Raw genomic sequence first — 14,240 nt, forward strand, 5'->3', positions numbered from 1 at the left:
ACAGCTTGGTTGATCTGCTGACTAGCTACCAGCAAGAGGGGAACTTCATTCTCCCTTCCTTTCCTACAATAAGCCGTCTCACAAAATTAAATTGAAAAATAAACTAGGCTTTAAAAAAACGGGGGGTTTTGCTGGTTGGTCTGCCCAAGCAGTCAGACAGACAGTGCTATTGCCAGCACAGGGAGGGGACTGGGAATGTGTTCATAGGCGTGAAGGAGGAGTGACACCTCCCTTTGATAGCAGCCGGCGGTTACATTGCCTCAACATTGGTCAAAAACCCAGCCAAAAGGACAAAAAGTAGGAAGTGAAATCTACTGCTATGTTTTATGACACTCATACATATTCAAATTTTGTCATTTTGGTTATGGAAAGTACTTTTCTACTCTGGAACAAAAATAATTAATGTGTCAATTTTTCCTCTTTCAAACAGGAAGCAACAACTTTATATGGCTCATGTCTGACAACATGCACCACCAGTGGCTGCTTCTAGCTGCATGCTTTTGGGTGATATTCATGTTCATGGTTGCTAGCAAGTTTATCACGTTGACTTTCAAAGACCCAGATGGTAAGTTGAACTTTAACATTTGATGTGAAACAGAAAATTGAACGGTGCTTCACACAAATACTCTTTCTGTGCAAAGTAGTTCTCAGCATGTTACCACTTCTTCATCAGGATTGAGAACAGAACAACTAGATTTCTAGAAGTGAAGGTGCTGATACTCAGTTTCTGCTTTTCTTGGTAGAGGTCTGCAAAACTAACATCATGTCTTTTTTTTTGGTGTTCAAGAACAGAGGGGATCATGTTTGGCAGTGTTGTCTCATGAGGTCTGCTTTTTCAAATGCGTTCAGTTTCAGTATATTGATTTACTAGGATTAGAAGTCACATGCAAAACAACAGAGCACAGTTACCTGTTTAAAGACTTAAGGAGATTCACAAGGAATTAGAGTTCATTTCACATGATACTAGTTTCTGTCCTCTTGTGACTGCTTGTCCTGTGGCTGCAGTATTATGTAAAACTTGTGGAAAGTTTTACTTCATTTGCAATGCACTTAGCCTTGCCACCTCTGCTCTGCTTCTTGCATTCAGTTTTATCCTCTGCTGTTTGACTGACAAACAGCTTACAGGCTTTTGCTTAGCTTAAGTCGCCTAGATGGTGTTAAGCTGATGAGGAATTTAAGCCATTTGATGACACCACGCAGCATGTTACAGTTTTCTGTCTGCTGAGGAGCTACTATTACAAAGCCATCCTACAGAGTTTAGGATGAAGGTGATGGCATGACTTACAGTCCTAAGAGATCTGTATTTCTGCATCTTCAAACGTTACACATTTTTTGTATATCTTAGGAAGTGCTGACATCACTAGTGCCATTTGTTTCAGTGACTAGATAGTGGATTAATACATCAGGTGTACCTTTTTAAATGGCGTGTGTCTGTGTGGAGATTTATTCAGCAAGTCTTACAGATGAAAACTGTAGGCCGACTTAGCTTTCCTTGGTCCCAGCTGTTTTTGAGCCCTAGTACATCTGCAACTAAGCTGGTCTTATGTTAGGTAGTTAAATAGTCCAGTATTTCATTCTATGCAACTCTTGTTTCCCAGTTCAGGTATTATTTGAGTGGTTCTTTCCATCAGAATTTGTCAGGAGGTTTAAAATGTAGTTTTAAAAAAAATTACTGCAGTATACCCTTTGCATTTACTTGCTTTTTATTATCTTGGCTTGCCAACTTTCTCCTTTTTTCTTTTTTTTTTTTCTTGGTGTATGCTGGATCTTCCATCTCCTCTGAATAGTACTCTGAGCAGAAGATTGTATAATTTCTTAAGCTCCAGTGTTGCAAAGGCATGACTGTGGTTAAGTGTATGTATGTGTTGGAGATAACAGTGTTTGTACTGGGACCAATGAAGGGCAGTAATTTGAATATACCAACAGAATTTTGGAGAAGGTCCAAACAGGATGGCCAATCCTGGAGGAACTCCTCTAGACTTAATAAAATACGGCTTGTCAGAAATTTTCCTTATTCGGATGTGTCTACTTAGCAGCTAGGATAAAACCAGCAGATGCTCAATGAATCAATGTTCTTTTGTTTAAGCGTTTTACGTATGTCTTGGGTGCATGAGCAATAGAAACTTCTTAATGAGAACGAGCAAGTTTCTGTCCATCATCTCTAGCAGCATCTGCAAGCATGCTTTTACCCAGTGATAATGAAAGATACTTTCAACTGCTCTTTCACTGAATCAGAGTACTCTGATTTTACAAAAGGATACTGTGAAGTAAGTCTGTGCACAACAATATTTACTGTATCTGATTGCTTGGATGCTTACGTTGTTTTCAGTTTTAACTTGCTTTTGCATGCGTGCCCTTTGTTAAAATCCAGTGTAGGCAGAGTCGAGTCCTTAAGAAAAGGACATAGGCAGTACACACATTTTCTCAAAACAGTAAGCCACTGTGAATGCAGACGAAGACAGATTATTCATAGAAGAAACTATATGAAAGGAAAAATAGTCCAATGTGGATGGAAATAAATTTTCAGGGAGAAATCATGTTCGTTTTGCTTTGTGGTTAGGGAAAGCTGCTTCAAATTATTTTTGATCTTTCTTCACCATGTAAAGTAAAGCTACAGCCTTGTGTTATTTTTCAGTTTTCTTGTAGCATACCAATTGCAAAAGATGCAAACGGTTCTTCCCTTACATACTTTAATTTGGTCTCAAACTATTAGCTGACCTAAAATCATTAAAAAAGAGCAAGAGTATCAGCTGAGTTTGTTCTTTCGTTGTGGGAGTCCCTAAGGCAGGCCATCAGTCCAGTAATAAAGAAGAGGGATCTTGTATTTATTGCTGGTTAGAGGTGTTTACTTAGAGCACCAAATAAACGATGATCCTTAATGACACGTTTTTTCTGGTAATGTCCAAGAGTTTACAACAGAAGAAACCTACTAATATGAGGGAAGGGAGAAACCTGAGAGATGTAAGTTTTTTATTTGTTTGGACATGCTTTGGGAAGTTTATTGAAAAATAAAAATCTGCTACTGTCAAGTCCATATCATTGTACACAATTGTCTACCAATTGTGATATGTGGATTTATGATTTCTGCGTCTCTTTGCACAGTTTGTTTTAAAAAAAAAAAAAAACCAAATAAAAGGTAATGGACATTTTTCTTTGATAAAACTTGGCTGAAGTTGCATGTAAAATTCCCACAGAGTACATCCTTTAAAATATTTATAGTCTGTCTCATGTCTTGTCTAGTACCTTCCCATTTGGAAACAAATCCTAGTGTTTTGTAAGCTTAATACAGACAGTGATGTTCAGTGGTATTGGTTGTAAAGCAGAAATAGTTGCCTTCGCCTCACCTTCTGTAATGCTGTTATCTCTCTTCCTTCTTTAGGCTATGGTGCCAGGCAAGAGCCATTGATACTGACAGCTGTGACAAAAGTGGAGAAGGTACATGTGCCAGAGGAAAAACATTGGCCTGAAGAATTCCAGGTGCGTACTGTTGAGATAAGGGTTACACGTATTAAAGAGTGGGAGAAAATAAAAGATTAAGTAAAGGCTTCCTGTTGTTAAAAGAAATTGCTAGACAGGAATTATTTATTCAGACTGTTCTATTTAGATAGAGCCAACAGAATTCATTTTAGTTTCACAAAGCTAGTTTGTTATGGTAACCTGCTGTCTTGTTTCATCTGAATGATTCAACTTAATGTGTTTCCATTTCTAGGAGAAAATCATTACAGTACTCCTTTATCAAGTCAGGACAGTCATTTTTGCTAGCCTTTTTATTATAATGGCCCAATTTTGGATTACTTGTATTGTGCCTTGCCATAGCCATCTGGTTCGTGGTTCTTGAGGACAAGCCTGTGTCTTGTCTCTTCTCTTAGTTCCCTGCCCAATCTCTCTGATTCTTCTTATCAGTCTCCTTTTCTTTTTCATGTTTTATGCTCTTTGTGCGCTTCACATCTCGGCGTTTTTCCAAAGTAGAACATGAACACAATGGTATTCAATACCAGTTGATCCTTTAGATGCATAGTTCTGTGCTTTCAGCGATAAAGCAGAACAAATGTGGTGCTTACTAATTTACAAGGAAACTCTGAAAATCCCTTATGCAAATGTAAATTTGAGACTAGTTGCACAGTTGGCTAAGGCCAATTTTTTTTTCCATTGGTTACATGTGTCATCTTATGTTTAGAGTATTTTTGTGATGCAGCATAGAAGGTAGGTTTCTGAATAAACATGACACTTTATATATATACACATAAAAAACCTGGAATTTAAGTTTTCCTCAAAATACTTGAAAGCAGCACTTTGTTCAGTGGAAGGCTGGCAGATCTGTGTAGTGAGTTTTAGTATCTTCCTTGACTTGTATGGAAGAGGATTCTGGATCTAAAACTATTCCCTCTTGACTTCCTGACAGCATGAAATGCAGAAAAATAGTATTAATCCTGTTGCATGCAAAAAGAATTGTTTTGACAGATAAACAATCTGTGAGACTGTTGAGATTACATTCTGACCAAGGGATATTGGAGAAGAGTAACAAACAGAAAAAGCAGAATGAGATGATTTTTTTTTTTCCTTATGGAAGATTGGGACAGAAAGTAAAATAATTCCTTTTTCATGTGTAGGTTGGACTCTGTACCTAAAATCATAGAATCACAGGATGGTTTGGGTTGGAAGGGACCTTCAAAGGTTATCTAGTCCAACCCCTCTGCCATGGGCAGGGACATCTTTCGCTAGATCGGGTTGCTTAAAGCCCCATCTAACGCAATAGCATTTGCTAAAACCTTCACCCACCCTGTCCTTGAACATTTCCAGTGACGGAGCATCCACAACCTCTCTAGGCAACCTCTTCTTGTGTCTCACCACCCTCACAGGAAAAATGTCTTCCTTATGTCTAATCTGAACCTACCCTCTTTCAGTTTAAAACCATTACCTTTTGTCCTGTCACTGCAGGCCCTGTTAAAAAGTCTCTCTCTGTCTTATAAACGCCCTGTAAACACTGGAAGGCCACAATCAGGTCTCCCTGGAGCCTTCTCTTCTCCAGGCTGAACAACCCCAACTCTCTCAGCCTGTCCTCACAGCAGAGGTGCTCCAGCCCTCAGATCATCTTCGTGGTCTCCTCTGGCCTCGCTCCAACAGGTCCATGTCCTTCTTGTGCTGAGGACCCCAGAGCTGAAGGCAGTACTGCAGGGGGGTCTCACCAGAGCGGAGCAGAGGGGCAGAATCCCCTCCCTCGACCTGCTGGTCACGCTGCTTTAGATGTAGCCCAGGATATGGTTGGCTTTCTGGGCTGTGAGCGCACATTGCTGGCACATACCTAATTTTTCATTCATCGGTATCCCCAAATCCATGTCTGCAGGGCTGCTCTCAGCCAGTACGTCCCTTAGTCTGTATTCATATTGGGGATTGCCAGCTGTGTAAATCACTTAGTGGAAGGGGGAAGATTTGTCAGTAGAAGATTAAAATTTCCCATCACCTGTTAATCAGACAAGCTCCTTTTTCCTCTCTCCCCACTAATCATGGGCAGAGATGATCATGGTTCCTGTCTTATTCTCAGAAAAATGAGACATATCAAACAGTTCATCCATTTTTGAGGAGAGGAATCCTGCTTACTTCTCTTATTTGCAACAGTAAGTGCTCATGCTCATAGTGTAAATTTTTGTCTGCTTCATTTTGTTGCAGCTTGGATAAATGGAGACACTGAATGTCTACAGGTACTAGGAAACAACACAGGACTTTTATCCAAAATTCTTCTTTCTCAGCCAGATGGGTCAGCATCTCTAAGCCACATCTTCTCAGAGATTAAAGCTTAATTTCTGTTGAAATTCTGTCCCAACCCCTCAGAAGCTTTCTTACTGGCTGTTGAAGCATTGTGGGAGTTCCAATATTTGGTCAAGGCATGTTTTATCCACACAGATAAGACCCTGCTGCTCTGCGGTGGACTTAAATTGTTGTATGGTAAAGCTCTTACTACTTTCTACTACTACGTAATGACTTGAGAGTCAAATCAATGTGTACGGCAGCAGCAGCACAGGAGGGAAGCTCTGTACTATTCCTTTCATTAATACGTAGCAATGTTTTAATCATGAATGTGGGAGTCATTAGGATGCACGGTTTGGGGATATTTATACTTGAGAATTTGATCTGAAAACTAAATTCTTGCACTTTTGTTTTTTCTTTCCCCTCTGCATTTCGTAAAGCCAACTGGAAAAGCTTTTTCTGGAAATCTAATCCACCAACCCCTGGTTCATATGGAAAGACTTGAGCTTCTCAGGAATGTCTGCAGAGACACTGCATTGAGAAATCTCTCTCACACTGCAGTTTCCAAATTCGTCTTGGACCGAATATTTGTGTGTGACAAGCACAAGATCCTGTTTTGTCAGACGCCAAAAGTGGGCAACACTCAGTGGAAAAAAGTCTTGATCGTTTTAAATGGTATCTACTCTGCTGTGGGTGTGTGGGTTTCTTTGAGGAGGAGGAAAGAACAGAATTGGCCCAATGGGACAACACAAAAATGGATTCTTTCTGCTTTTCTGTACACTGATACTTAATTTCAGCCTTTCATTCTTCACAGTTGCTTCTAGTCCTTTCAAAACATCTCTTTTAAAGAAAATACACCCGTTCTTTCTGTGAAAATAAATATTGTTAATACATGGCTCAAAAGTGATTTGAGTCATGAAAGAGTACCCATATGCACATGGTAGGTAGATTTGTTGTCTTTGAAGGGGTGACACTAATTTGTGGAATTTGAAACAAGTAAATTACAAGGTATCACAGTTCCCTAAGAAACAGTAATATAAAATTTCTGACTTAAGGCCACTGACTTTTAACTAGGGATTTTTAGCCATGAAAAACCTAGTTAAAACTTGGCAGCTGCTGTTGGTCTGTACTGCTGAAATCTTGTGTATGTGCTATCAGTGAGCCATCATAGGAGTTACGAAGATTCTGAGGTGCTTAAGTCAATAGTTTGGTCAACAAAGGTATGTTATAAAAGACTGTAAAAGGAGGAGTAAAGGGACTAGTGTGTTTGAAAAAACAATCGACACGGTGAACACTGCCTATCTATATGTAGCTTTTAGTAGCCTGGTATGCCAATAAAAATAACTCATTTCCTCAAGGTTTTCTACTGCACCACTACCTGCACACATAAACTTAACATGATGGTATTTAACATAACACGCCCTTGTTTGACCTGAGACGCTCTTGCCTGTCTGTGCACCAGGGCTGTGAATTTGCGACATACAGTCAGGTCAGTGGAGGTCCTTCTGCAGTTTTGCAGGTGCTGTAGCTCACCAAGCTGAACATTGTAAACCCAACTTTCCTGTTAGAAGTATCCTGTGAACAGCCAGCTCTGCACTTATGTTTTTATGGTTTTTTTACCTTGTGTGAACTAGTTTGCACATCCAGAAGGAAACAGTCACAGATTGGCAAAGGAACTGTCCCCCTCAGCAAAACTTTTGTAGCAAGGAGTATGTCTTTAAAGACTTGATTAGTTTCAGCTTTTATATATGGATAGGAACTAAAAATCCAGCAAAGATATGCACGTGCAAAGGTATGGGCACGTGTCTTAAATACCTATGAAAGCCACACTCCAAGAAAGTACTAAATATGAAACTGTATGAGTGCATTAGACGTACCTGTTCTTATCAGAATTTCACAGAGATAAGATGCAAAGAATAGCTCAGGACAGGCAGGGATGTGTTGGCTGTGTTGAGTGGAGGATAACTCACGTCTTAGCAGCAGGGAGCCTTCCACCTTGAGTTTCCTAGTTCTGGCATGTTGGATAATGATAGAAAATTGTTTCCACAGAAACACTGGTCTCCTCCCTCTGGAGCTGCCAGTGTACTAGTATCTGCTGATGAAGACTACCGGAGCAGTTGACTTAACTTTCTCCTTTTTTGGTAGTTTCAGCAGGCAGGACTGATACTTGAGGGAGGAATACTTTGTCTGAATACTTAAGTGGTATTTGGAAGTTCAGGATGGAGAAATGCAGCTGTGGCACTGTGGGGGAGCGAACCCTGTTGCTGCCTGTACTGAATCTGTGCTCTGGATGAACGCAAGGTTTCAGTTTCTGAGGCTGTGTAATCTAACATCTATTGCCCACATGTAATTCACCTGGAGTACCAAAAAATATAATTAGAAAATGGAAATTAATAATACATCACCACAAAAAAAAAAACAAACCCAAAACTGAGAAGCTAAGTGGTGTAGGTTATTCACTGAAGTTGTGCAACAGAGAAAGCTGTAGAGGCTTTCACCTAAAGAGCTTGTTTTGTATCCCTCTCTTCTTGTTGCAGGTTGGTACTCTGAAATGATGCTGTTGTGTGAAGGCTTACTCCTAAACCCCAAACCCCAATTTCTCAAGGTCATAAAAATTTCCAGGATCAGAATCTTAAAATAAATGCATCAGAATTTAGTGACATTATTTTTCTTGTCAGCTTATGTGCTTGCAGAAATGAATATCTGGAGGCTTTCTATTGTTAATTTTAGTGCTTTTTAATCTGTGTGGTATTGTATGATTGGAATTTTTGTTTCAGCGTAGCATAGTCATTAAAAGAACTTCATGGATCCTGACAGCAAAGTGCTTTTGTGTTGAAGCAGTTCCAAAAGCAGCCCACAGCATTTATTTTTTGTTGGTGGTAGAAACTCAGCCAAAAAGCTGGTTCCTTCTTTGGAGTTAATCTCCAAAATTTTCCTCCATTTTTATGTGTAAAAAAGAGAATGGTGACACTGAGGTGGGGAGTTATAGGCTTAGACATAATTGCTGATGAAATTTGCATAATGTGCTGCTTTGAGAGTTTTGAGGCCATTTGGTCTTGGACCTTGATGTCACATACCCTAAAGAATTTTAACACTGTTCAGCTTCACAGTCAGAATCTGTCATCATTTAACAGTTTTAAACATAGTAACTGTAAATGCTAAAAATACAGAAAAGAGAAAACAAAAAACTGTCAGCCAAAGGCACACACACTTGCATGTGCTCACTTTTTTTTTTCCCCTTGAAAGATTAACTTGCTCTCTCTTTTTGATTTGTCTAGGAGCATTTTCTTCCATAGAAGAGATCCCAGAAAATATTGTACATGATCATGAGAAGAATGGCCTTCCACGCTTATCCTCCTTCAGCGACTCTGAAATTAAAAAACGGTAAGAGATGGCTTCTTCGGGGTGTGGGAGGGGTTTGGAGTCAGTGGTGTTATGGACAATCAAGAGTACAGTTAAAGCCTATGTCTGGAATTGAGGACAATGGGGTTTCTGCTCTACTGCTTGTATAATGGCACTGTTCTGTTATCCTCAGAGATGTTGCTGTGACTACCTCCCTGCTGGCACCAGTGTAATTGGTGATATAGTTAGGCGAGCCAACCAGCTCCCTCTGGATATAGAGTTTCTGTAGTTCAGTGTATACATAGATGTTACATAGTTGGCCTTCAGAAGGGAAGGTTTAGTTGGAAGGTCCACCCTGATGCCTTTTACAATAGATCTTACTGCCTACATTTAAGATTGTCATTGCAGGCAGATCTACTTGCTGGGATTGCACTGGTTAGGTTTGAAATGTTAGTGCTTCTAGCCTGGGAGTATTGTCCATTCAGGTGAACTACTTTATCTTCCTGTTTGGGTGCTTCTGGTTCTTTTCAGAGCAGAAAAAATACTTCCCTGCAGTAGAGCCTTCTAAATTACTTTGGCTAGATTTTTTGACTGTGTCTACTCTTATCTCTACCAGAGTCCATGCCATATATAATCCCTGTAAGGGGTGGGAGCATGGAGAGAACAGGACATACGATGACAGCGGACACTTGTAAGCTTGTGCTTGCATGGTTTTTTTGTGTGTATTAAGCCATTCTGAAGAGTCAGCCCCTTATACATGTGGTGTCAGCTATGAATAGAGCTCAGTCCAAGGTTTGTTGCATTCAGCAATACAAATACATTTATCACAGCTGTGCCTGTGGAAATGGGGTCACTTGATTGTGTCGATAGTGCGCAAGACAAAATCCTGTTCACCATGTTCTTGAGATCATGGGTCCGTTCTCCCTCCCTGTGAACAGCCCTGCATAGAAAGTAATTGTTCACCTGCGGGATGAGCCATAGCTAGGGTATTTGAAGTTGAATGCCATTATGATTTGTGTTGTTGCAGTCAGCCTACTACAGAAGTTGTACTGGAGATGCATAACATGGGTTTAGTTGAGAATTCTGAATTAAAATACAGAGAGTTTAGGTGTAGAAAGAGTGGTGGTGTGGATCTGTTGATCTAGTTTTCTGACCTGACCTAGTTTGTTTGCCCTGCCTGGTTAGGAGTAAGTCAGGAGAACCTGAAGACTGATCCAAGTGCTTGTAGGGACTGGAAAGAATCCATCAGCTTATTTCAGGGAGGATTGGGCTCTAAATCTCCTTTCTCAGCTATTTACTGAAATAAACTTTGTTTTCAGTTTACTCCTACAGATAATCTCTGACTACAGAATATTATAGCTCAGTGGTATCACAACAAAATGTGAAATTCTGTTGAAAACTGTGGTCTCATGAAAATAATGTTCTCGACCATTATTGAAAGCATGACAAAACATCAAACAAAATAGCAGAATTTTTTTACTTAAGTAGTGATTTGTCTAACTACTTGACAGTGAAAAATGCAGCCCTCTAAGCATTTAGCTGCACCAAGCCACTTTTTCCATGTCTTTGTGTATTTTTCTTCTTGAGCTTAGTCACATGGCATTAAAAATATCTTTGACTTGGAGCTTTCAACATCTTTCTTCTGTTTATATGGACTGAGATAAACTAAGCTCATCCAGTTTGAGTAAAATGTGAAAACAGAGATGAATTATTTCCACTTTGTCCTGCATACGAAAACTGTTAGTAAAAAGACAGAAATTGTATTTCTAGTCCTATTGATTATAATATTGATAGACTATGCAAGTGGTGTAAGATTCATATTGCTGTGTCTGGTCAGTTTATGTAAATTTTGTGCGTCTTTGCTAAATAGTCTTTAAACACTTTCCTTAATTATTTAATTTCTTATTTTTTTCCTTCCTCTGTTTAGACTGAATTTATACTTCAAGTTTTTTATTGTTAGAGATCCATTTGAAAGACTTATTTCTGCATTTAAAGACAAGTTTGTGCACAATCCTCGGTTTGAACCTTGGTACCGGCATGAAATTGCTCCTGGCATCATTCGTAAATATAGAAAGAATCGCACAGAGACCAAAGGGCTGCAGTTCGAGGATTTTGTGCGCTATCTGGGTGACCCTAACCACCGATGGCTGGATGTTCAGTTTGGGGACCACATCATTCATTGGGTAACATATGTGGAACTTTGTGCCCCCTGTGAAATCACATATAGTGTGATCGGACACCATGAAACCCTGGAGGACGATGCTCCGTATATCTTGAAAGCAGCCGGCATAGACCATCTGGTGTCATACCCCACGATTCCACCAGGCATAACAGTGTACAACAAAACAAAAGTAGAGCGGTATTTTTCGGGAATTAGCAAGAGAGACATAAGACGCCTCTATGCACGGTTTGAAGGCGATTTTAAACTCTTTGGTTATCGGGAGCCAGATTTCTTGCTTAACTGACACCTAGGATAAGCTCTGAAGAAGTGTCTCATGGATTAATCTAAACCTGCGTGAATACCAGCTGCAACACTGACAGAGCTGGGAATGACCATTTGTTTTCTAGCTTTTTGATGTTGCTCCATTTTTCAGTGAAATGTTTGTCATCTGAACAAGTAGGGGCTTATAGTTGTTGTTTACTGACCATGTTTTCAATACATGACGTTGCAGTCTGTTAGGAATGAGGTCTCTGTTGTCTGAAATACAGAATTCCACTTCTCCCCTCTTCCCTCCAGGAAAAAAGAGGGAGAATGAATGGGCTATGATCTTCCCTTCCTTCTCCCAGACAGAATGCGATTTTTAAAATGTTGTGAAGTATTTATAAAGACGGCAATTTCGCTGTAGGTTAACTCTGACATGTGGGTGAACTTGATGATTCATGCTCATGAGAAAGGCATGTAGTCTCCCGTGAGCTGTGAAAATGAGAGGCCAGTACAGGACTAAAATTGATTAAATGCTTGACAAAACCACCTAGATTCTGTCATGTGGCTGCTATAATAACAGTAATGCTGATCTAATCTCATTCTTGTTTGTCACAGAATGAACCTAATTAGACAGAAGCTTTAGAGGTGTTAAGAAAGGGACTGGTTCCAGACCCCAGTTGTCTTTGTATTTTTGTCAAGTGTTTACTGTACTTACTACTGATCTATTGAGCCTCATAATTCTACTTTTGATTTTCAAGATATTATTTAACTCCTAGCTCTATAAATTATCTGAGAACACCAGATGCAAATGGAGCATAGAAGAAATGTGAAACTGCTAGGGAAACTTTAAGGAAAATTAATTTAAAATAAAGCGGTAATTGTATTTGCGGGAGCACATACAGAAATCACGGTGCTCTCACACAATTTAACTTGTTTTGTCTTCTAACAGTTAAGATTAACAAAGAAGCCACAAAAGCGGCATGTCACATACAAGAGCTGCTAGAGTTACTTGGATTAACGATCTACCTTTTGCTTATATCCAGCCTTGCTCAATGTTCAGTACCTCAGAGAACAGAAAATTTACCCTCTTCTGAAAATTCATCTCCCTACTGCTAAAGGAGACAGGACAAATCCCTGGTTTTTCCAGTGATTCACTGCCGTGGTGTCCCAGCTCAAAAATGCCTGACATTTGTGTTACCCATGGGCTGGGTTGTCCACTTGCCAGCAGTTTGAATGTCACTTAAATTTGTGTACCCATTTTATGCGTTAAAAAAAAAAAGAATACCAGAACCGAATGGATGCAGCCATCGTATTTGCCTGTGCTTGCATTGTGTCTCATAAAGAGCAGTCTCTTGTTTGAGTTCACCAGCAATAAAAATCAGTGCGCTGCGACCTCATCCCGCAGGCCATGGGAGAGAGAGACCATGTATCTGAAATACAGGAATTGCTCTGTCACACTGAGCATGTGAACTGTATTTTTTAAATCTTAGTCCTAAAAGATTAATTTTCAGATCAGCATAATGTTGCTGGCTAGAAATGCTAACGATTGGCCAGTGCTATGGAATCTGCTCTTAAATCCAGCCACAGTATGTTTTTGATAGCTTCCTGTATCAACACAAGGAGGCATCTTGCACTTGTGAAAAAGGAAAGCTGTGCCAAGCTGACATGTGCTGCTACCCACAAAAAGGAAGCCCTGTTGTAGCTGGAAATGATTTCAGAAAGATCTCAACAGACTGATTGAAATAAGGGAGAATCAGTAACGGGGCATCGTTAGCAAGAGAATAGTCCAGGATGGCAAAGCTGGAAGGTGGGATTTTTTTTCAGGGTTGTTTTGGCTTTGTTTTTTTAAAAAACAACAATTACAGTGCCCTAACTTGTTAGTTCTTAGCCAGTGATAAAAAAGATGTTAACGGCTCCAGGTTTTTCTGTGGTTTTCTTAATATGGGAACTTAGCAAAATGTACTATTAAACGCATTTTGGAGCTAATGACCTGATTGATTACCTCTCTGCCGATTGAAAATGTAACAGTGAATAATGTATAGTAAATTCAGGCCTTAAACTTTAATTCTAATAAAGGTAAAGTAGAATTGTTCTCCTCCAAAAGCATAAGCTACTGATCACGCAGAATGCCAATGTATGTTTATTTTTCTTGGTAAATTACTTAATGTATCGATTGCTTAAAAATTGCCAAGTGGAAAGTGCTACGTAAATATTAAGTAATAATATTTTTTGCTAATAGCTTTCTCTGCGTGGGTTCTCTCGGGCATCTGACAGCAAATATGAACAGAGCTGTGGGCTGACATAGGCAGAGGTATGTCCTGCTCTCCTCACTCCGAGCTCCTGTGCTTTTCAGAGTGGGACTGGAACACTCGTTATCATTTCTTCAATTCAAACGCAAAGTTTCTCCTTTCAATGATACCCTCCTGAGCTATATTTTCTTTCTAGAAGTGTGGGTTTTTTCCTAACATGACTGAAGTAATGGTGGCGTGATTTTGGCATGACTCTTGCAGAAACTTGGATACCATGAAAGCCCTTGGCAAGGTATGGTAGGATTCTCCGTATGTTGGTCCGGTGCGGGTAGGGTGGCCAGGGCATGCCGTGTTGGGGAGGAGGCTATTGCCATGCTAGTTAGGATGAATTAAATGTTTGTGGTTTGTTTTAGCTTAATTGTACTCTATACAAGGCTTTTACAAATTTAGTCCCCGTGGCATGTGTGAACGTCATTTGG

At 39.8% G+C, this 14,240-nt stretch overlaps 1 protein-coding gene across 1 annotated transcript; it reads left to right on the forward strand.

Moving 5' to 3' along the window:
• Positions 1 to 433: 433 nt before the first annotated feature.
• CHST10 (carbohydrate sulfotransferase 10) lies at positions 434 to 12,489 on the forward strand. Its single transcript, XM_009708229.1, has 5 exons — positions 434 to 565; positions 3,380 to 3,477; positions 6,186 to 6,420; positions 9,024 to 9,129; positions 11,015 to 12,489. Exons 1-5 carry the CDS (start codon positions 454 to 456, stop codon positions 11,550 to 11,552), a joined length of 1,089 nt encoding a protein of 362 aa, XP_009706531.1. The 5' UTR covers positions 434 to 453; the 3' UTR covers positions 11,553 to 12,489.
• Positions 12,490 to 14,240: the final 1,751 nt, after the last annotated feature.

Source organism: Cariama cristata, unplaced genomic scaffold, assembly GCF_000690535.1.
Source record: "Cariama cristata isolate BGI_N322 unplaced genomic scaffold, ASM69053v1 scaffold3639, whole genome shotgun sequence".
NCBI lineage: Eukaryota > Metazoa > Chordata > Aves > Cariamiformes > Cariamidae > Cariama > Cariama cristata.

Coding starts and splice junctions, on each gene's coding strand:
- CHST10 (XM_009708229.1), top strand. CDS start 454: ATGTCTGACAACATGCACCACCAGTGGCTGCTTCTAGCTGCATGCTTT. Junction 566..3,379: donor GACTTTCAAAGACCCAGATG/GTAAGTTGAACT, acceptor TTCCTTCTTTAG/GCTATGGTGCCAGGCAAGAG. Junction 6,421..9,023: donor AGTCTTGATCGTTTTAAATG/GTATCTACTCTG, acceptor TGATTTGTCTAG/GAGCATTTTCTTCCATAGAA.